This window comes from Cucurbita pepo, chromosome 3 (genome assembly GCF_057944985.1).
Source record: "Cucurbita pepo subsp. pepo isolate OVF chromosome 3, ASM5794498v1, whole genome shotgun sequence".
Classification (NCBI taxonomy): domain Eukaryota; kingdom Viridiplantae; phylum Streptophyta; class Magnoliopsida; order Cucurbitales; family Cucurbitaceae; genus Cucurbita; species Cucurbita pepo.
The window spans coordinates 16,755,362-16,779,121 of NC_141800.1; the positions used below are offsets into that span (position 1 = coordinate 16,755,362).

A 23,760-nucleotide genomic window follows, 5' to 3' on the forward strand; every position below is an offset into this window, starting at 1 on the left:
ATCAGGTGGGTTTGGTCATTGGTTGGTCGAGTCGGTTTTTGGTCCAATGCTGTTCTCACCCCTACTGATTAACTGTAAAGATTGATTCAAGTCTCAACCGAGTTCCATTATAAATGCACATAATAAGTCATTTAAGCAAAAGAGACATAAAAGCTAGGAGGTCAGATATATGGCAGTTGTACATGGGACAGATTCACTCTATCAGGGCCATTCAGTAAAAATGGTCTTGTGTTCATCTCAATAATGGTGGATGTGTCGGCCTAATATATGAAACTTCTCGAGCTTCAAAATGTATAGTAATACAGCGCCTGCGCCTAATTTAGATAATTCTCACCTTCGAGCCATTCTCTGTCCTGCCCCAAGTAACAAGGCCTTCCCAATTGCACCAGTTCGAAATCCACAGACTACAGCCACTGTCCCACCAATGACTATCCACTTCCAATCTATGCCAGAATCATTTTGATGCTTTCTCCTCATCACTTGAGTTCGTACTTCATCAGATTCTGGCTCTGAGGAATCCGTGTTTCTGTCAAAAGAAGTCTTTGTGGTGATCCTAGCCATCAGTGCACTTCTGGAAACAGAAATATCTGATTTCCTAGCGTTCTGGTATGCTCTGAAACCAGAGTGCAACTTCTTGACAGTTCCCCACATTCCATGACGGACTCCCAACTTAGCCACATCCTTGGGGATTCCCATATCTTCATAATGCACTAGGATAACCTCACAAGCAGACCGTAATCCATCTCCTTTACGAGATTCCACTGCATTCATTTCCAAATTCAACAAGTTAGGATATTGATCAAAGCATTTTTCCATATGAAATCCTATAATTCTCAGAAAATGGAAGAGAAACATCTTCTTAATCCTCACCTGCCCTGATGATCCAACTTGAAAAATAAGGGTCCACACGCCTGGGTTTGTCACGTCTGGGTAAGCTTGGATATTGTACGCTCTGCAGAAGCAAGGTTTCATATTTCAACTTAGCCACATCAAAACACGAGAAATGGTCAAAATGGACAGGGAGCATATAACCATATTTCAATTATGCAAGTCAGCAAGACATGCTTAAATATCAGAGATGATCTTACCATCAAATTTTACTTTGAAAGATCACATTTGGTATTCTCTACTATTTATTACATGTCATGCAAACCTTTCGGTCTATGTGAGATCCCACATCGATTGGAGAGAGGAACGAGGGCCAACGAGGACGCTGGGCCCCAAAGGGGATGAATTGTGAGATCCCACATTGATTGGAGAGAGAAATGAGTGCTAGTGAGGACGTTGGGCCTTGAAGAGTGGTGGATTATGAGATCCCACATCGGTTGGGGAGAAGAACGAAACATTCTTTATAAGAGTGTGGAAACCTCTTCCTAGCAAACAACGCGTTTTAAAAACCTTGAGGGAAAGCTTGGAAGGGAAAGTCCAAAGAGGACAATACTGCTAGCGGTGGGCTTGGGCTGTTAAAGTCTAAAACGGGTTTGACCAGACATACAACCAATTGTGATAACATCTGGTAATCTAGATAAAGGCTGAACTTGAGAAATTAAAACCGGTTGCTAATTACTATTAATGCCTTTGATATGTTCCTTCCCTCTGATAACACACATGTTTCCCATAGTATTTACTTACCATCCAAAGGATATTCCAAAGTTCAGACTATGGCAGTCCAGGTATACAACCATGCTCAAACTGCATGATAGCGCATAAATAATAGAACCTATCTAAACTATAATTGAAATATGCAACAGAGGTTGGCTAAAGCAAATAAAGAAAGTATAGCAAGCAACATGGAGTAGCAGGAGAAAATTCCTTGAACAAGGTGTAATATCTACCTTTGTAACACAATAGTAAGTCTTTGCAGTCTCCCATATTCTTCGACCCATAACGTATTCTCTATCGCTGCAGAAAAAGGGGAACTGCAGAAAAGGAATATACAAAGAGGCATTAACCCTCATAAATTCTAAAATAGTTAATGGTATAATACAATAAATATATTCTGGCATTCCCTAGTCCAACAAACCTTCTTAATCCAGTGAACAATCATGGTCCCTGTATGAGGGCATTCATCCAATATCTTGAAATATGCAAGCATGGGATCCCATTTAGTACGAAATTCATCGTCCCAGAAAAAGTCTCTAACCATCTCCGGGGTTGCATCCTCAAAGACAGTTCTACTACGATAAACAGTTGGTCGGTTCTGGTGAGGGGAAAAATAAAGATGTTGAAACTTGATATACATCTAAAACAATAGAAATGCAAAATTGATGCTAAAGTGAGGAAAAGAGGAGGATGCATTTCATGGAAAAATATCCTAAACGCACAAATGCATGATAGCTTATGACTTCCTTTGCTTGCACAACACAAAGCTAACAACAACTATTTGACACAGATACGTATTCCCCATGGACAATAGTTCAGTGTTATATGTAATATGTGCAAACGAAAGGCAGACAGGACCCACGGTAATAGTTCAAACTTCTGTACCATACAGATTTCAGAGTCAAATTTGTGATTTCAAAAACAGGGCTCAAAGAGCGTTTAGGTTTTCGTTTTGGACCATAGCTTCGGAAAAACTGAACACAAATGATTAAGTGAAAATTTCCCAGAATGCAGCTGCCCTTAACTGGTGTACGAAAACCACCTCTTCTTGACTTTGGGTTCACAAGCATAACTTTGGGTTAAAATCATCATCGGATTTAAAAAACAAGTGAAGAATATTTCACAAGATGCTATCCCAGCAGGACTTTGGGTGGGGGGGTTGTAGAGAAATAAAAGAGACAGAAAGACTCTTCATTAAGTAAATATTGTAACCTCCAATTGGCATACAATTTTGAAATTCTGTGATTCCCCCTATATTTCGACGTGCACCAACAGGAGTTCTTTTTGTTAGCTCCCTTGGGTATAGGGATTCTCCATCTCCTCACTTTCTATTGTTCTTAATGAAAAACTAAGAGAGTTCCAAAGAGGGAAAAATGACTTATAGAAAGGGTTTGAAAAGAAAATACAAAAAACTGTGCAAACTCAAGAACTTGGAAAAATGACAAAAGACTAATCCAAGTGTAGCAAAAATAAAAAGAAAAGAGCACCACAAATTTGAAATAATGCGAAAGAGAGGTAATAATACAAGCTAACATCCTCAAAGTCTGATACCTCAGGCTCAAGGCGCCAAGCTTCATATGCGAAGTTTGGGGTGGACCTTTGCATCATAGTTTGCCACTCTGCCTCTCCATTCCTTCCTTCAAGAAGTTGCAATAGGTGATCTAAATCATTCTCTGTAACAATATCCTGCTCTTTTCCCTCCTCTTTATTTCTGGAGCAATGGACAATAAATTTTTTTCATGAGAAACGGTTTTATCCAGTGGCATCTCTAACATAATTACAACTTGTTTTCGGCAAAAGGATGAATTAAAGATTTTCCAACGAACCCATTCATATTAAACCAGTGAACTAGCCCAAATACCATCAGTTACAGAATTCAAATATTGGTACCATCAGTTACACATAGAAATCGAAGATTGATACCTAAGTGTCAAGCCACAAGTATTTATATACAACCAAGTAAATTTCATACTCACGTAATTGCATCGCCGCTCCCTTCTGCCGAGTGCTTCAACGTGGATGCCGCCGGAGAAACCGGGACCGACTGCACCAGCGGTACTTTCCTCTTCCCCTTAAAATCGGACCAAAGAGTACGGCAGACTGAGAAGACAGATAGAGCCGTGAAGGCCAACCAAAGCCGCCGAGCTCCAAATCCGGGAGGAGCAGTCCACATTAATCTAAACTTGCTCCGAAAGCCCAGAAAAACCAATCCAGTCCAGCGAGGGCGCCAGGACCAGCCGATGACGAGGCCGATCATAACAGCGAGCCAGATCGGAACTGCACAAAGCAAAATGTCGACGAATGTTTCGGCAATTGAGGGCTTCTTGAGAAACTCCACAATATCGAAGAATGTCTCCTCCATCTCAGCCAAGAAAATGTGACGATTTCCACAACAATTGGAATGGAACTACATCCAAAATTAAGAATGAGTTCTGCGCTTTGTGTTCTCTGATTCTCTCTCAGTAATCGAATTCCACCAGGGTCTGCCCCTCCCGCGAGACAGATTCCCGAGGGAATTCGATACAGAGACGGAAGAGAGAGAAAGGGGGTGTCAGCTCGGCAATTTTTCTGACGTGGCAATATTACAACCGTTGATAGATTTGAAATTTTGATTGGTTGTTTGTACAGGAAGTCTGGCGCGTGGACGAAACGATCTGGGATAATCGGAATCGTTGATTGGACATGTGATGAATACGCTTATCGGTGGCGCGTGATGGGTTTTGAAAAGGAGCATGCTCGGGTTGAGATAGTTTTCACACGTGTGGTAGATATTTAACTTCTTGGGCCTCCTCGGGCCCAAGGTCCAGTGGTTTTGCACTTTTGTGTAGTACGGAACTTTCCTACGTTTACTCTTTTTTTTTCCTTATTAAATTAATACGTTTATTTTATATTTAATAAATTCCTAACATTTTAATTTTGTATAGAATTAATAAATTATTTTATTTGTAGGGTAAAATTGAAAAAAAATATGAAATGACAAGTTCTCTCCCCTTATGAACCTTTTAAATGGCAAATTTCACATACAAAAGAATATATATATATATATATATTATTTATTTATTTTTTATTGTGATGCCTAACCAATCCCAATCTTTCTTTCTTCTTTCTATTTTTAAAAAAATCTTTTCTAAGCTTTTCAAGTGGTCAAGTCATGGCAAAAAAAGAAAAAAGGTCTATTGAGAACCCAACCCATGGGGGCATTTAGTTTTTTCTTTTTTTTTTTTTAATCTTTTCTAAGCTTTTTAATGACAAGTTCTTTCTTTTTTCTTTTTTCTTTTAATATCTTATCTACGGAAAACAATAAGAATAGTAAATTTCAAATGTGGAGATTTAGTCGTTAAGGGGATAGTAATCTTTACCTCATAATATTATAATATGCTTTTATTTATTTTATTATTATGACGAGTCTATTATATTTTAAAATTTTTAATATCGAGCCTAATAATTTTTTTATGGGCGCTCGTTAACTTTTCCATAGATGGAAAAATTTCAAAATTCTAAAGAAATAATCACTTGTCACAAAGCTAATGTAAAGGTGAGAGTGACCCGTGAGGTTTAAGCTTGTGTATGATATTAATCCATTAAAAATAAAATTAAAATTTAAAAAATTATATATATATATATATATATATATATATATATATATATATTTTATTAATTGGTCAAGGCTCAATTTTACAAAAATAGATAGAAATATTAAAAATTAAAATAATGAATAGATATTTTGACCGAAAATAACTTAATGAATAAGGTAATTAATTCAATTTAAAAAAATGCAATATCTAAACTATATTTTTCAAAATTATTTTATTCCTGAAAATTTCCATAGGCTTCATATCTTCGGGGGCGGACCAGTCACCGGAAAATGCTGTAACTGCCAGTATACGGCTGCTAAAACGAAACCGTTGATATCTTAACCGCCCAAACGCCTCCGTCGAAACAAACAGGGATTCTCCAATTTCCGATTATAAATGACTCCCGCAGTTGGATTCGATTTTACCGAAGTTCAGAATTAGTAGTAGAATCTTTTCCTTCCTTCTGCACAGTACTCTTTTAGCGATAATGGAGTCCGGCATGGTCGTCTCAGAAGCCATCTCTGAGCTCAAGAATGAAATCCGTAATGAGGAGGAAAAGCTCCTGGTCGTTGCTCCAGATGGTGAGGTTAAGGAGATCGCTGTTTTGACCGAGATCAAGAAGAAGAGGAACCAAATCCAGGTTTCGAATGTCAAGAAGCCGTTCTTCTACTACTACAATCTTTCTAAGGTATTCATTTCTTGCTTCCTCAAGATCCTCTGTGCCTTTCTGTTGAATCAATTTCTTTATTAGAGAATCAAAACCGTGATTGATTCGACGTTTGCAGAGGTACATTAAGCAGTACAACGAAGTTGAGCTCTCTGCCCTAGGAATGGGTACAAGTTTTCTTGAATCCATTTCTTTTTCATATTTTGTTAACAGATCGATATGGATAACTGGATTGAGTTCCTTTCATTGATTCATTGATTCATATTTCATAATACAGCTATACCTACTGTAGTGACGATCGCCGAGATCCTGAAGAAGAATGGATTAGCATTTCAAAAGTGTAGGAAAATTTATCGAACTCATTGGCCATTTAATCTCTGTCTTTGGGAATACTGCTGTCTTTAAACACGATTCTATAATTTGGAAATTTCTGCAGATTTGACGATATCTTCTGTAAGCTTGAAGAATGGGGAAAATGATAGGCTGGTTATGAAACCTAAGGTTACTGCTTACTAATGCAAATATATTGTCCAAGTTTTGGATGTTGTAATGATGTGTTGTTCTTCTTCATCTTGTTTGCTAGATTGAGATTGCCCTGATAAATGCAGAAAAGATGAAGAAAATTTCGACTGCTACAACAAGTGAAGATTCCTGATATGAGTTTTGTTAGTGTAGTATGATCTCGGATGTGGCTTTTCTTCTTGTTTAGCCTGCTTTGTCCAGAGTTTCTACAGGAGATTGGAGATTTGGTAGCGAATAGGCGAGTGAATGGCAGAGCTTTTGGTCGAAGTAGATTCAATCCTAACAGAACTGAAGGAGAAGAGTCCATTGTTAAAGATTGGATGTAGAGCAGCTTTCTTTGTAATTCTTCAACTACCAAATTCTAATTGCATATAAAATTGAATGAACAGACTGATTCATTGTCTCTTTCTCTTGCACTAATGCACACACTAATCATCTAATTCTGAAGTCATCCACCAGGCGTCTATATGCAAATTCAGCACATAATTTTTGAACTTCAGCTATTGACCAGAGGATAACAAAGTAGATTAATACCTTTATAGCAAGCTATGAATCTCAAACTCATTGAGGATGCTCTCTATTACTGTCATGTTTCTCTGCTTAATTACTCCATAATTACTTCATAATTACTTCACTAGTCACGTTCACTAGTCAGGAAAGAGTGTGATTGGTAGCGCAAATGCACAAATTTAAAACATTTTTTATAAGCGTGTGTAAATCTCTTTCTAGTAAGTGTGTTTTAAAAATCTTGAGGGGTAGCTCGAATGGAAAAATTGGACAATATTTGCTAGCGGTAGTGCCCGTGAGAAGGTCGAGCCTCGAAGGGGGTGAAGACAATATTTGCTAGCGGTAGTGCTCATGAGAAGGTTGAGCCCCGAAGGGGGTGAACACAAGGCAGTGTGCCCTCAAGTAAGGACCGGTGAACACAAGGCAGTGTGCCCTCAAGTAAGGACCATAGTATGCCTGAAGGGGGTGAACACAAGGCAGTGTGCCCTCGAAGGGGTGGACAATAGTGTGCCCTTAAGTAAGGACCAAGTAAGGACCATAGTATGCCTGAAGGAGGTGAACACAAGGCAGTGTGCCCTCGAAGGGGTGGACAATAGTGTGCCCTTAAGTAAGACCAAGTAAGGACCATAGTATGCCTGAAGGAGGTGAACACAAGGCAGTGTGCCCTCGAAGGGGTGGACAATAGTGTGCCCTTAAGTAAGGACCATGAAGCTCGGAGGAGTAAGGACCATGAAGCTCAGAGGGAGTAGATGGTGAGATACACCTCTTTTTTCTAACTAATTAAGATACTAAATTATAACAAACTTGGGAGATTAAAACTAATTTTAAGGTGTATATATTTTAAAATTTAAAACATAAAAGTAAACCAATATCTTTATAACTTTGGAGTCGTTTTCTTGACTCAATCAATGCATGGAAATTTTATATTTTGAAATATCAATGACAATAAATAAAAAATTAGGTAAAAACACCCTATCGTTACAAAATTTCCCCTCGAAACATTTATAGAAACATTAGGAAAATGTATGTTAGATTTATATATATGTGGTGGTTTTGAGATTACTTGGGCTTCTAATTTATTTGACTTTGATGTAATTTATTGATTTTAATCAAAGAAAATATAATGGATAAAGTTGCTTTGTCATTTTTATTCACATTTTATCAAGAACTTATCCTATTGATTAATTAATATTTAGTTGGTACAAAATATCAATCCAAAACATTAATCAATGAATCAAAGTTTGACTTGATTTCATATCGCTACCATTCATATTCAGCCACATCAATATTTATTATATTATTTTCTTTACAATATCTCCTATAACATTAAATAATGAAATAATTAAAATTTAGTGGGTCAATTCATTATATTTCAATGGAATAGTCATATTTTTAGAATTATAATAAAAACTCTCTCTTTTTTAAACAAAAAATCGCATAAAAAGCCTTGAGAAAGAGTTCACCAAAGGTAGCTGCAAATAATTAAGGATGTCTCTCTGTGATGGTAACTATCTATAGACCCTATTTAATGTCGTTTCATTTTTTTCCACAATAACAGTGTGATATTTTTGTCTGTGATGGAAAACTTAAGGTAAAACGTCGTGGCCGGAGCTGGTCGGAAAACATGGAAAGGCGGCGGAGGAGACGATAGAAAGAGAGGTGGCTTGGGTAAATGCTAAGGTTGTTCAAGAAGGAACCACTTTGGTGACTGCTGATTATAGATGTGATAGGGTTTGGGTTTGGGTCAATAAACATGGCTTCGTTACTAGAATTCCCATCATCGGTTGATAAATTACCTTCAATGTCGTCAACCTCTCTCTCTCCATCTCTCTTCTACCGATGTGAAATTATAGGTAACGCAAGTACGTGATCCTAAATCTTATCAAGCATGGTTCATATTCACAGTGTGATTCAAGGATCTTTTGTTTACTTAAAAGATGGCAAAAGTGGATTAATTTTTTTGTTAAATGGGCATTAGCATAATTATGTGGATGCCTTGTTACACAATTGAAAAGACAGATTTTGAGCAAGTGGGTTTATTTCTCCAAAGATAAATGGGTATGTTAGGCGGACTAAAAGACGTAAAGAACGTGAAATATGGACTAAAAGACGTAAAGAACGTGAAATATGAAGTGCAATTAGATTCATTTTGAAGATGAATTTCAAGTCAAATTTGAGAGTTTCCGTCCATGGAGTTGAAAATATATGTATCCTAACAAAAGTGTATTGATTATGTGTGCCTTTACAATATAGACATCCTTGACACGATACGTTGATGCGTCTTGAGTAGATCAACATATCTTTAATCCATGCATCTAATCGTACGGAATCACGAGTATTAATACGGAAAATGAAATCGCACTATTTTTATTACAACAAACACGAGGATGAGTACATACAAGAAAAAAAGAAAGATAGAATCACCTTATTGAAATATTCAATACATGGATGGGATTTATATATTTGGAAACACACAACATTATGATTAAAATGGCTATTAACCAATGAAAGGAGTCCTGGTGACGATGCCTGTTTTGACAGTCACCCAAACCCAAACCCTGTCGCACCTAAAGTCTTGAATCACCACTGATCCTTCATCCACAATAATGGCATCCACCAAAGGATTCTCCTTCTCGATAATCCTCTCTGCTTCTTTGCCATCCTTACCCACCAGCTCCGGCCATGAGCTCTTTCCTTAACCATCGCAAAAACAAACCCATATTAAATCTTATTTACTTACTTCTTAACAATATAATTATGAACATGTACCTTTGCACGTTGTAGACATCCTTAGCGCTTTGTGATTCAGCTTCTTGTGATCATCTTTGTGGGGGAGAGAGTGGGTTTATATAGAGCATTGGTTTTCTTCTATCCCACGTAACAGAAAACAGGCCTTGAAGGTGTCCACATAATACTATTCAAAATTTAACATACAAACACAAAAGAAAAGTAAATTTGGGGATTAGGGTTAGCCAAAAGTCGTAAATGAAAGATGGAAAAATGGGAGGAGTGAGGTTGAAAACACAAAACACAACGACACCATGTGCTTTAATTATTCTTGTTTTCATGTACGTGTTTAGATTTGTTCATATAAACACGAACACGAAACACATGGTTTCATGATATCTATCTCAATAGTATGAATGTGGGGAAGAAAATGTAACATGAAATGGTTGTATTTGTCAAAATAGTTGAATTGAATTTAGATTCAATAACTTGTGCCACACAATTTCACTTCCAATTCGTTTTTTCTTTTTTGAATTCAACAATCTTACGTGATATCCCACATTAATTGAAGAGAAAAACGAGACATCATTTTTAAGAGCGTGGAAATTTTTCCCTAGTAAACGTGGGCTTTGAGGGAAAGCCCAAAAGGAAAACTGAAAGAGAACAATATTTGCTAAAAACGTTTTAAAGCTTTGAGGGGAAGCCCAAAAGGGAAACTCAAAAAGAACAATATCTGCTAGCCTTAACAGAAGCGTTTTAAACCTTCGAGGAGAAGCCCAAAAGGGAAAGCTCAAAGAGAACAATATCGGCCCGCGGTGGATGTGGGCCGTTACAATTTATGTCTCTGCTTGGCCTTCTAAATCAAAAAAGTCAAATAAAAACACCTAAAAAGTCAAGCCCTTACCCTATATAAACCCACTTCCCCATACAAAAATAAATCACAAGAGCCTAAAAGGAAAAAGAAAGCTCAAAATCACAGCCAAGATGTCTTCATGCAAAGGTACATATATCATTAGTAAACGTTGTTGTTTATAAGTGTATTTGCAATACAATAAGTAATGTTGTTAAGCTTTTGGTGGCTGGTTTAGGAAAGAGTTCATGGCCGGAGTTGGTGGGTAAGCTGGGCAAAGATGCAGAGAAGATAATTGAGAAAGAGAACCCTTTGGTTGATGCTATCATTGTTGACGAGGGCTCCGACGTCACTTTCGACTTTCGGTGCGATAGGGTTTGGGTTTGGGTTAGCCAGACAACTAAAATTGTTACTAGGACTCCAGTTATTGGTTAGTCCTCCTCTAGCTTCGGCTCTCGCATAAAGTTCTTCCTATATCTACAAACACCCTCATCATGTTGTTGTACCAACATTGTGAATCTATGAATAAGATGTTTGTATTGTTTATGTATTAAGTTTGGGTTTGTTGTAATAAAAATATCTACTCTTATGTAATTTCATTTCGATTATCTATTAATCTACCTATCAACACGTCTTTAAGTATTGACCTCGAGCAATCAAAGTACTTCATATATTATGGATACTAAAAAAAAATTGTAAATTAATGTGTTGATTGTATTTGTGGGGACGGAGTATTGATTCCATACCTCTCACATGTTAAGGGAGCACTCTACCATCTGAGTTACATCTCCTTATTATTATTATTATTATTATTTATTATTTTATTTTTTTTTTTTGTCAAATCACATATATGTATACATAAAAATGTTTTAAAAATACATTCACAAGCTAAAATTTTAAATTTTAAAACGTCAAAATCTAAAATTTTCAACAATTATTATTATTATTTTTTTATTTTTTGGAATTCAAAACATGTCTTCTCCGTGTTTAGTTTTATGATGTGTGTGTTTGGGTGATTGGGAAACAGGTCATCACCACAGTTCATGGGAGTAAAAAGTAGAACAGCCCAAACCCACCGCTAGCAGATATTATTCAGTTTGACTCGTTACATATTGTCGTCAACCTCACAGTTTTAAAAAGCTTCTGTTAGAGAGAGATTTCCACACCCTTATAAAATATAATTCGTTCTCCTCTCCAATCGATACGAGATCTCACAATAAGACTTTATTGCGAAGGCCACGTGAGAGGCATCGTTTGCTGCACTTGGGGTTCGGGTTTGGGTCAATAAGACTGGATTTGTTGAAAGCCCACCTACAATGGTAGAGATTAGAATGAGCCTTCAATTATATAAGCTAAGCGATAAGTTGAACAAAATATGAAAACATTCTCGTACATAATTAAATACAATATTAAACTTTTAAGTCTCCAACCAAATGGAGCATTAAAGAATTAAGGAAGGATTTTCTTCTTACTTACCCGACAATAATAACTTTTGTATTTATTAGTTTAGAAGTATAAGTCAAATAAGTAAAATATTTAAAAAAAAATAATAATAATAATAACATATATACCTACTTAATTATGTCAATGTCGGAATAACCATTTTAAAATTCATAATTTTCCAAATTCAAACATTAAAGTATTACATAAATATGTAATCTAATGAAATGAAAGTTTAGAATAAGCATATAAATTAAAATAAAAATGTGACCAAACAAACACGTCCAATGCGTACACGCATGAATTTGTACACAAAATTTCCAAAGGATAAACTTTATTATATATCCAAAGTGAATAAATAATTGTGTCGCCAAAGTAATGCCGCACTTGAAATAGCATGGGGGCTGCACCACCTTTTGTTCTGCCTAAAATAACCAAACTTTACAATTCCAATACGTAATTCCATTCCAAATTCAAATGGGTTTTTCTTAATCTAAACTCCAATCAATTCAAACATGTATACATTAAATAAATCTCCCGTAACTTCTCCCCACTTTCCTTCAAAATTATCATACAAATGTAGGATTTATATATACTATGGTCTAAATGTCTCGAGAATGGCATTTATTTGAGATGAATCAGAAGAATCTTGAATGAATTCAAGGAAATATAAGGATGGAGAGTTCTGTTGAATTGAAACAATTATATAATTCAATTTCCATGGACATTATTTACAAACAATCTTGCAATGAATTCAATATGTTACACAAAAGCTAACTGACTTCTAGCTTCCAACAATCCGAGCGGCAAAATAAACCACCTTTTTGGATTATGAATGGAAGGAGGGAAAAGATGAATATCAAAAGCAGATATGGTAGGGCTTCAGATGGGAGCTTCCACATGAACACGTGCAGCATGGCGTTCAGTGAGCGCCCGGACGTCGAGTCGAATGGTTGATGGTGTAGTGCCTCACTTTCTGGGGACAGCCGGGGCCGTTGGTGCCGGGAATGAAGGTGCAACCGGAGGGGCCGGAGGGCGGTACACTGACCCTCTGAAGAGACTGCAGCTTCAGCTTCAGCTCCGTTCTTCTCACCATTGCTGGGTTCTCATGCAGAGTTCTACCAGCTATGTTTGGGTGAAGCTGCAAGAGAAAAAGAAGGAAAACCATTGCCAGAGTAAGAGATATGTGAAGAATTTTCATATTCTGTTTCTGTATCCCTTTCGAGAGATTAAATGAAAGAAGAGGTTGAGTTTGTTGATGGGATTGCAACGATATTTATAGTAAAAAGAAGAGTGTCAAGTTTTGGATTATTGTACAAGCTGCAAGGATTTGACCAAAGCCTCGACAGAATTGAATGGGTCCTCTCCTAACCACTAATGGTGGCAACTTTGATTTGAACAGGAACATTCTTGAGGACTTCAAGAGATATGTATGTGTGTATGTATCAGGCATGATGTGTGTAGCATTATAAGAATGAGCCGAAAGACAGCGACTTTCATGGTGGAGTTCATGCGAGGAAATTTCCAGCAAAGCAGGCAGAAGATGAAAGTCAAAAGGGAAGAACTTTGTTTTGCTTGGATAGCAAATGGGATTTGTGTAAGGTGAGGGATTGGATTAAATATTCGTTTGATTTTGAAACAGATACACAGAAAGGAAATATTATTGAATGGATGGAAAAGAAACAAAAGAGAAAAATACTTGAGCTCTATTTAGCAGAGGTGAGGTTTCAGGGTATTGTCGTATACGCAATACGTTTTTGACCAATAACCAAATAGACAGGAAACTCGAAAGGTGAAGTAATCAAAAAAACCTCGACGATACGACTAAATTTGCATTTAAGGCTAGCAAAGAGAAGGCGATGAAGGCACTCTTTACAAATTGTTTTCTTATGAGAAGGATTACAACCCCACTCCAAATCCAAGACCCCAACAATTTCCTGGTACGTTATTACAGTGGACAGTACCCACCAAGTCTAGGCAGGGAAGCCAAATTCCATCCATGTTTTGATCTTTGTGTTAGTCAGTGACCATCTGAGGGTCGATACACATTGTAGCCATTGATCCCTTGCGCCATATTTGAGTATTCTGCATTGAGATATTGGTAACCATCAAAGTCTAAAGCCCTTGTCCCAAGTAAAGAGAGATCAGAAGCCGGTCGCCAGTTCGGGACCAACCCATCGATCTGGCCATTTAAGTGCTGCTGTTGTTGAGTGGATGGTGGAATAAAATCCATGGCTGGCTCGTAATGGCTTATGGAAGAGCTATATCCCCGTTGAAACCCACCATCATGATAACTGCGTGTCCGCTCAAACCTGCAGCAAGAGCTTGTTGAGGATCCTACATCACCAGCCATCACCCCCATGTCACCAGGGAGTGAGAACTGCCTGTTCAACAGACTCGGTCCATTGCCAAGAGATCGGAACATTGAGTTGTCTCTGGCTGAAATCCCAACAATATTTTCATCATCAAGAAGATCGTTGATTATATCTAGGTGGGGGAAATCCTCTACAAAACCTTGGAGCTGACGACCAGACGTACAAGCTGAGAACTCCCCTGTCAGAGCTTCAGAGGTTGAACCACGAATTGGCTTCTTGTATAAATCTTGAACTTCATTGAGCAGGGAGGAATTGTAATGCATGCTCCTCACAGCTTCCCTCTGTGAAGCCTCTACCCACTGGGGACTATTCGATAAGACATCTCGGGTTACCATGCCGAAAGGAAAACTTGATCTAACAGCATTTGAATCTAACCTGTCAGAGTTGTGTGGTACAAACATGGGCGAAGAAACCATAGCAGATGCCAAAGAGAAGGCTGAAGATGGGCTCATGCCTGAAGTTGAGGTGCTCAGATGAACATATCCAGCACTGCTCGGAGCTACATGGTTGCCCATTATGGCATTTCTATAAGACTGGGGAGCATAACTATGTGTGGCTGGAGAAGGGTCTGGACCCAATCGGCCAGCTGCACTCACTGAACGAGCAAGCAGTGGGGATGTATGGACCACAGTAACAACAGGTGCTGTAGCCCTTGGACCAGGAATTAGAGGTGCACTAGAAGGCCTTGACATCATAGGAGCTTGCTGTGCGGAAGCCTTTTCAGTTGGTTTTGGAATTGCAGACTTCTGACCCTCTGCTTTTACTGCACTAACAACATGGGATGAGGTAACTGCAGGAATAGTCTTCTCCATCTGATGTGCGCTATTTGACGATGATGCTTTAATTTGAATGGGATCAACGGTAGCAATACTCTGATTATTCAACTTCTGTTCAGCAGTTGGTGGCATATGATCTTGGTGGTTCTGAGGGGAGGATGGTACAGCTGCTGGTGTATCTCTAAGTATCCTTTCCATATCAACCTGGATTTTAGAGCTTCGGTCTTTTGGCAATGAAATAACCTTTTCTTCCTAGTACAATGAACAAACTAAAAGTTAAAATGGACGTCTAATTTCAACATAGACGATCCTAATAACATTTAAGTGACATTATCAAATATGATTTATTCATATACTGAGACCGTTTTCAAACTCTAAGACTAAAATAGTCCGTAATTGAAGCCAATGAAACATAATAATAATCGAGAAGTTCGTCTTAAGTAAAAAATTGAAGACAACAAAAGGATGACAGACTTCTCAAGAATCTGAATGACACAGTAAAATAACACACTACGTCAATAATGAATAAAGGAATGCAACCTGAATTTGGCAACATCTACCGACACTTCTTTCCATTTCGTTCTTTTTCTTTACTTTTTTTGAGTTCGAAGCTCTTTCATTTATTCAGTCTAGAAGTTCAACATTTATGCATATGAGACGGATTAGGTGAGCACCTTCTTAACTGCCTGCTGGTCAACCCTTTTTATTTTACCCCGGAGGGAATGATTAATGGCCACGGGATCGGACTCTTTAGACTTATTACTACCACAAACATCACTCCGGTCCTCTTTGTCAGCTGTAAGCTCTGACGACTGACCATCCATTTCATTAGCACAAATGTTCCGATCATATGCTGCATCCTTCTGCCGATTCTTTCCACTACAAAATCAAAGATGCAAATCACTATACATCCCAGATGCACTTTTAAAGAAATATAGTTTGCTCACTTACATGCTAGGTGATTTCTGCTTCTTGTAGTTGTGAAAGGAATTCTCCTTATATGGGCCGTTCATTACCACGGATGGAACAGAATCAGTAGAACACGTAGAAGAGCTATCATCCATAACAGACAAGCCCTTCTTGTCAGATAAGGGTGTTTGGGCAGAAGACAGACTGATAATCCCACTGCTACTTGCTTCTGTTGAGGGATGGACTTCTGATGTATCAGTGTCCCAATTGACAGTACTGGCATCTCTGTCCTCTGAATCAGGCTGAAGTACTTCACCAGGGCCTTCAACAGAATCAGAGATATCAGATACAATCTCGGGCAAGTCAGACTTTTCAAGCACAGGCTGCACCTTATCCACAATGGCGTCTTCGTCCTTCCCACTGCTAGGATTTACTTGTTCTCTGATCAGCACAGTCAAATTTGCCTTCTCTTCTCTCCCTTTATCTTTACCTTTGCGGTTGTTACGTTTTTGTTTAGCCTGTTGAAAGAAATGACCTAAAATGGTGAGGAAATTATTGATAACAAGATGAATCGATGCCGGAAGAAAAAGAATGAATGGGAAAAGTAGGGGTGGAGGAAAAGGAATTAAAAGAGAGACTGTAAATAATTCAATTGACGCGACACCTGTTTTTTCTTTGATTTCTTATCCTTTTCTGATGCTAATCGCCTAGCCTTTTGTTCACTTTCAGCCTGCCACGCTTCCTCTTCTTCACGAATGAGTTCCTCTTGCCTCTTCAATGCAACAGCTTCCTGATAGGCAACTTCAACTTTGCTGCTGTGAGTAAAGAGAGAAAAATAAATATACCATTCAACTTCAAGTCAAGTTGGCAATTGAATCATATTTCATGCGAGAAACTGAGAATCAAGAAGCAAGTTACCTTTCTTAACAAACTTAAGAAAGAGATTGTGTTAACCTAAACTTTTCTCGAGAGAACATGCCACAAAAACCAACACTTGTGCTAAAGCTTAATGGTAATCAAGGCAAGTTATGGCCTTCACTATAGAAAATGCTCTCAAGACAAGGACAGCAAGATAATGGGAAAATATCATCTCATGCGAAGTCACTGAAACGTATGAAATCTTTACACCATGCTAGTACACTAGATGTAACAAGATATCCAGAAAACTACACATGAGCGTAAAATTGTACTGTTTCACATCACATTTGTTGAATAAAGCAAAAGACAATTATCACGCAGGCTTGCAGCAAAAAGAACTCAAAGGGTAAGAAGCTTCCCAGCTAGAAAATTTACCGGCTTTTGTAAAGAAATTATAAAAACACAATACCTAAAGATATGGGCAAGAACAAATATTTCCACAGTCCTACGACCCAATTCTGTAAGACGCCTTTCATCGCGTTCAATGGTATCTTTGTTGAAGTCTTCTCCAGAGCTACCATCCTGCAGACAAGAGCTTGTGGTTTTTTCAGCTGACAACTCCAACATTACTAGGTATACAAATTATGACATAAAATATCCTTGCTCATAACTGATAATAAAATTAATGAAAAAAGAACTGTATATCATCACTAAGTGGTGCCTGTTTAAAATTCAACCCACAAGTTTGTTGCAACTAATTTAAGCACTGTAGTCATAAAAATAGGTAGTGAACAAATCAAATACCTGGTTAATAGTTTACTTGTACCCCAGACCTATCCATTGTTAAACTTCCAATCAAACCATCTTTCTTCCCACATAAAGTTTGCAACAAGCATTATCAATCAGGCACTCACCTTTGTACGATTTTGAGGGCCCTTCTCCTCTTTTGGTGGTAATGGTTCAACAGCAGCCCTCTCGAGCAGTAATAGCACATCATCCACCAAAACAAATGTATCTTTCTCGATATGAACTATTGGAGTTGGCATCTCTTCAGCATCTAATAGTTTTGCTTTTCCCTTTTTACTCTTGGAATGCCCTTCGAGAGCCTTCAATCCACTGTATAATGAGTCCATAACTAAAGTAGATGTCACCTCCTTCTCTATAAAGAAGTGTTTTACAACCACTTTCAGAATTGTATCTGTCTTTTCCCTAGACATACGTCGTCTAGAATTCTGGTCAATTGCCAACCAGAACGCACGAAAACTGTAAGAAGTGAAAATGATAGTCATTAGAAAGCCAATAATAATGATGATGATAACAACAACAACAACAAAAATAGTGATAAGGATAAGGATAAGCTAGTCTATTTGCAAAAGGGACACAAAAAAAGGTCTAGAATTGATAATATATGCAAGTGGGCATGGAAACACTTCTATTTGTGTCTAGATTGTGAGGAAGTTTCGTGGTACAAACTTCTCAGGAGCTTTGGTGTAAGATTTCTCTTAAAGAAATTTTCTTCTTTTTCCTTTTTTTTTTTTTTTTCTCTCTTTCCTTTGAAGAAAGAAACTAAGTATTACAGTGAAGGTAATATGAAGAAAAGGAGGAAACCTCCATAGCCATAGAGGTTACAGAAACTCTCCAACTAACTTCGACATCAAAGATCATAATTACAAAAGCTCTGAAAGAGACTACATCATCTAGAAACTCAAATAATGACTTTTAAAAGAAATCTAATGTAGTGGAAAACATATCTTCAAAGTTTTTTTTATTCCTTTCCAACCAATGGCCCAGAAAAGCACCGCCACCAAGAGCCTCCAGAAGGTCTTCCTCTTGGAAATCTCCATATGAAAGATACTTTGCACAAAGAAGTCCTTTATCGAGGGGTGGTACCCTAATTGTCGTTAGCAGCTTGAAGAGAAGTGTTACACTAGGTCTAATAAAATGAACAAGTAACAAAGATGTGATCCAACGCTTCCTCCTCTTTTTCACAAAGATTTAATGAGCTATCATCAAATTTACATTGAGTCTGACCTTCAAGAAGAGAGGCTATTCCCTGCTAGCCCATGCTGCTCCAGGAGAGCTAAATTGACTAGAACATAAGAGGGCTCTTTTCTTCATTTTAGAAGGGGAAAAAAGGCAGGACTCTTAAATTAAGATTAGGTTTAACCAAATTCATTGACTACGGCACAGGGATATGTCCTGTCTCCCTATTTGGGCAGCTAGTTTGGAGTTTTTCCACCAATGTATTCTATTCGGCACTGATTAATTCATAAAATGATAATGTATATCCTCCAGCGAATCATCATTTCTGTTGTTTCTATTTGCTTTTTCATGAAAGGGATGTCTTATTTAAGATTTTCCTAGTACATGTCTAGTTTATATATTAATCTTTTATTTCTCGCATTTCTCTCTAATTTACATTAATCATTGTCTCTAAAGAAGTTTTATACATGTGTGAAAGTTATTCATTAACGGTTATGAAACAAAATTCTAAGTGTCTAAATTGAACCACTTATGAAAGTTTAGGGTTTAAATTGGTATAATTATTAGCTTGGGGTTTTGATTGATACAACCCCCAAAGTTTAGGAATATGATTTTTCCTTCATGATACCGTCCTTTACAAACTCATAGAAGATTCAAGAACAATGAAAGGTCCAAAGAATAGATTCCAGACACTTCGTTTACTAGATGGTACTTCCAATAAATTCTCCTACTATAATTTAGAGAGTTGATAAACCATGGAGAACAAATACTACCTTGACCATCTAGCTTTATCCTCTATCAGCTTCCCCAGCTTGCTTCTTCTCTCTTCCACAAAACGCCGACATATCTGCTCAACATTAGTCAAATATACTCTAACAAGTTCTCTCCTATACTGACAATCAAGGCAACGAAAAGGCCGATCAGCTCTCTCCCTGCAAAAACAGCAAAAAAAAAAATCAAAAGCATGAAATTGCAAACATATTTGACAACTCAACAGTCATAGGTATCATCTTGAAAGAGCAAGGCCACTGAAAACGTAAACATCCCCATTGAACTGAGGCCAGTATATGGTAGTCTAAAATATGAATAGATAAATAAGTTAACAAATTCATTTAACTAACTGGAAAAATGAAAATAACAGGTGTGTGTAATAAGAAGGTAGCCTAAAATACATTCAAAGAACTGAAACTTCTTCATTTGGACATTGTCGTGTTATGGACTTTGCATCTCAAAAATTCATTGATAAAACAGAAAGTTCATTGATCACCAATGGAAAAATAACATGAAAAACTAGCAAACAAGGAAAATAGAACATCACACAGAAATTGCAAGAATCTATCGGCGCAATCAAAAATTATAAACCATGACTAGAAATTACCTAATCACTTGAACTTGTGCCTTTATTATGAGAGTGTCAGCGTCAATAAAACCATCTAGTACTTTTGAAAGCTCCATGAACTTTTTCCATCCCCAGTCATGTTCTTTCTTCCAGAACCGATGTAACGTATCTGTCCATTTTTTTTTTAATTTCACACGTTATGCTAAGTTGTAACAAGAAAAACTAGAAAAGCAATGAAACAAAAACCTACCAGAATATTTTGATTTCTTTGGATCCTTATTCACCACTGCTATTGTAAACTGTGCAAAATGGCTCCAACCTATTTTGCAAGGGAAATATATCCAAGGTAATTAAACAAATTGAAAACGAGGGTAGTACGTAATAAATACAATTCAAACAGGATAGTACCTGGAAGGAGTTTGTCATGATTTGCGACACAAAGAAACAGAGAGAGATGATTGCAGACATCACAGCCCTGAGGATAAATTAAAATGTACCTGCAACAAGATTGCATAGCTTATCAAACATAAAGGATGGTGGGGGACCAAGTTCCAACAACAATGCACATGACTCATTCCTACAAGATACAGACATAAATGGATAGGTGATATTAAAACATGGCATGAAAATTTTCTCATTTATACCACTCAGTACAGTTCTTAGCTTTAGTTTTCCACTACCAAATTAGTCAGATCGAACCCCAAGAAGAGAAACTAAGAACAAAGCATAAGTCCATGATTGAAGATATATCATCCCAGCAAAAAGATCATTCCAGAAATGAAGGGATATAAAAAGTAAGCATGTAAGCAGAAAGACGTGAAGATATCGGCTAGGAATTCCACGAAAAAAATGCACAAGACATACAAACAAGGAAATCATAAAATTTTAGACCTTCCGGAAGGGATAGAAAATTTGTTTCATAGATATCCTCATCCACATACCATTTGTAGCCCCCAACCTCAAAAGCGTTACTTCGAAGTTCTCGTTTGTTAAGTTGAGAAAATTTATCTATCTTCCATGTATGTTTTCCATACAATTCTGATGGTTTTGGTCCTACAAAGAAATAGGATAAAAAGATAAGTATATATTTTCATAGTATGAAGACATAATGTAGATCCAACCATCCGAGAATCAAATTATTGAAACAATACAACCAGAACAGTTGTCACTGAAGACCATAATACATAGAGTAAACATTAAAAAGGTAGACTGAATTAACTTTCTAATTTTACTCCAATGAGCTAACCTAAGATTCAGGTCATGTACATGTCTGATATGAAACACCAATTGATACATTTCCATGCAGATTAAATACGTCAAAGTTCATTGTGCCATCGTTAGCAGTTCAAAGGGCCAATAATATTTCAGATCAATTTCCTAAGAATAATATCCTCCCTGATCTATGCATTAGTCCCAGCTTAATTAAGAGCTTCTAGAAGAATGTCACTGTCAGGCAAAGCACTTCACAAACCTAGGTATGAAAGAAGCGTACCAGCCTCCTCATCGTCGTCGTCAGTATCCCAGTATGGTGGTGAAGTCGATGGTGTTCCATTTTCCACTTGTTCGGAAGACCTCCATTCAGCCAATGCTTCCCCAGACTGACTGTGATGCCCATTTGCAAAACTCTCCACGGACCTCATCCCTAAAGCCTCTTCACTAACAGCACCAGCCATCTTCCTCTCAGAAGAAAGAACTTTGTTCAGAACCTGCTCCTCTCCTCTCACTGAATGATGCAAAACACCACGAGAGATCAAAAAAAACGAAAGCAATGACAATTAACACATACAGTCAATCCTTTCCCAGCGGAATAAAATCCAGTTTGGCACCAATACATAGTAGATGCAACGAATGTAAAATTCACAAAGCAGGTCGTGCATTGAAAATTGAAAAGGAAGACCGTACAACACCAATATCAGTTTTATCACCCTTCAATGCAATTCCAAAAAATCATAATTATTTACATAATCTCTGTTTCAAATGAAACCAAACCGACCCAACTTCTAACAGCTGTGTAAACGAAAAAAAAAAAAAAAAAAAAAAAAAAAAAAAAACCTACCTGATATAAACGAGAGACCATTACACTGTGAAAGTTGAAAGATTCAGAAAGCTAATCAATAATTAAAGCAAACATAAATCTCAAAAGAAAAAGATGCCCCCGAGAGGCAAAGTAAAGGGCATCAAAACCTCAAAAATACGACAGGCGCAGAAAATCATGAACCCAGAAAGGAAAGGAAGTAATTGTCCGTATTATAGGCGATGATCGCAGATAAGCAATCCGGAGCAAAAACCCCGATCAAATTAAAACCCTACAAGCAGAACAAAAATCGGGGAAAAGAAAAATCCAAATGGGCGATATTCGATACGACATCGTGCAGATCAACTGAGCATACAAACCTTGAAGAACTGGCAGAGGTGCGAGAAAGGGCAATGGAAGCTGAGAGGGTCTTGGGGGAGAGATAGAGAGAGAGAGATAGAAAGGGAAGAAGACAGAGATGGAAAGAGAAGTAGAGAAAATAGAGAAATAGGGAAGGAGGTCGAAGACGGAGCAGCAAGGAGAGACGAGAAAAGAGATAGAGAGAGAGGTAAGGCGGAACCCAAAAACAAAATCGATTATTTTATAAATGACAAAATAAAAATAAAATAAATCCGTTTTGTCTTTAAAAACTTTTTTAAATAATTAGGGAAATTAAATCTGAGTTTATATTTTTCTACAATAAGAAACTGCTGAGGAGATTGGCTGGTTTTTGTTATAAAAAAAATAAAAATAAAAAAGAAAAAAAAAATGATTCGTTTTTAGGAATATAATTTTATTACATGGAAAATAAAAAAATAATAAAAAAGAGGAATATTATTATTAGAAATTATTGATATTAGGGTGGTGGCGGATGCGTTCCTAAACAAGGGTCGGTGAAGGGCGAGAGAGGGGCGGAAATGGCTTCCTCTGTGGACTCCATTGCAAAATGGGTTGTATTTGGGCGACTTTATTCCTGCTAGGGTTTTCTCATTATGGGCCTTTTCCTATTTTGGGCCCAATTGGGTTCTATTTGCTATCATTTGGGTTTTCTCATTATGGGCCTTTTCCTATTTTGGGCTCAATTGGGTTTATTTTTTCTCATTATGGGCCTTTTCCTATTTTGGGCTCAATTGGGTTTATTTTTTCTCATTATGGGCCTTTTCCTATTTTGGGCTCAATTGGGTTTATTTTTTCTCATTATGGGCCTTTTCCTATTTTGGGCTCAATTGGGTTTATTTTTTCTCATTATGGGCCTTTTCCTATTTTGGGCTCAATTGGGTTTATTTTTTCTCATTATGGGCCTTTTCCTATTTTGGGCCCAATTGGGTTCTATTTCCTATCATTTGGGTTTTCTCATTATGGGCCTTTTCCTATTTTGGGCTCAATTGGGTTTATTTTTTCTCATTGTGGGCCTTTTCCTATTTTGGGCCCAATTGGGTTCTATTTTCTATCACATTATGGGCTTTTTCCTATTTTGGGCTCAATTGGGTTCTATTTCTATGATTTGGGTTATACTAAAATTGACCACTATACCTGAACACCTGGGTTCAAAATTAATTAAATCACGGATAATTTAAATAATGAAAACGGATTAAAATTTTGTAATTAGGCATTGT

General features: G+C 37.3%; 4 protein-coding genes across 6 annotated transcripts; 1 reads left to right on the plus strand and 3 right to left on the minus strand.

Moving 5' to 3' along the window:
- Positions 1 to 65: 65 nt before the first annotated feature.
- LOC111791276 (uncharacterized) lies at positions 66 to 4,131 on the minus strand. Its single transcript, XM_023672555.2, has 6 exons — positions 3,579 to 4,131; positions 3,154 to 3,313; positions 2,024 to 2,200; positions 1,836 to 1,919; positions 871 to 952; positions 66 to 761 (listed from the first exon to the last, which is right to left on the minus strand). Exons 1-6 carry the CDS (start codon positions 3,962 to 3,964, stop codon positions 331 to 333), a joined length of 1,320 nt encoding a protein of 439 aa, XP_023528323.2. The 5' UTR covers positions 3,965 to 4,131; the 3' UTR covers positions 66 to 330.
- Positions 4,132 to 5,408: 1,277 nt separating this feature from the next.
- On the plus strand, positions 5,409 to 6,771 carry LOC111791277 (uncharacterized protein At2g34160). The gene is made up of 5 exons (XM_023672556.2): positions 5,409 to 5,865; positions 5,963 to 6,011; positions 6,122 to 6,184; positions 6,281 to 6,345; positions 6,428 to 6,771. Exons 1-5 carry the CDS (start codon positions 5,665 to 5,667, stop codon positions 6,497 to 6,499), a joined length of 450 nt encoding a protein of 149 aa, XP_023528324.1. The 5' UTR covers positions 5,409 to 5,664; the 3' UTR covers positions 6,500 to 6,771.
- A 2,448-nt stretch (positions 6,772 to 9,219) lies between these two features.
- Positions 9,220 to 9,766, minus strand: LOC147793307 (glu S.griseus protease inhibitor-like). Its single transcript, XM_087122728.1, has 2 exons — positions 9,643 to 9,766; positions 9,220 to 9,567 (listed from the first exon to the last, which is right to left on the minus strand). Exons 1-2 carry the CDS (start codon positions 9,659 to 9,661, stop codon positions 9,371 to 9,373), a joined length of 216 nt encoding a protein of 71 aa, XP_086978854.1. The 5' UTR covers positions 9,662 to 9,766; the 3' UTR covers positions 9,220 to 9,370.
- A 3,767-nt stretch (positions 9,767 to 13,533) lies between these two features.
- On the minus strand, positions 13,534 to 22,726 carry LOC111790110 (TNF receptor-associated factor homolog 1a). 3 transcript variants are annotated; one of them, XM_023670928.2, is made up of 13 exons: positions 22,525 to 22,726; positions 21,602 to 21,853; positions 21,072 to 21,183; positions 20,539 to 20,627; positions 20,381 to 20,449; positions 20,170 to 20,299; positions 19,565 to 19,723; positions 17,723 to 18,071; positions 17,278 to 17,390; positions 16,615 to 16,765; positions 15,993 to 16,468; positions 15,716 to 15,920; positions 13,534 to 15,293 (listed from the first exon to the last, which is right to left on the minus strand). In XM_023670928.2, exons 2-13 carry the CDS (start codon positions 21,801 to 21,803, stop codon positions 13,911 to 13,913), a joined length of 3,438 nt encoding a protein of 1,145 aa, XP_023526696.2. In that variant the 5' UTR covers positions 21,804 to 21,853; positions 22,525 to 22,726; the 3' UTR covers positions 13,534 to 13,910. The 3 variants fall into 3 exon arrangements, with proteins under 3 accessions (XP_023526696.2, XP_023526695.2, XP_023526694.2); XM_023670927.2 differs by having other exon boundaries at positions 21,623 to 21,853; positions 22,525 to 22,725; XM_023670926.2 differs by having other exon boundaries at positions 16,615 to 16,762; positions 22,525 to 22,725.
- Positions 22,727 to 23,760: the final 1,034 nt, after the last annotated feature.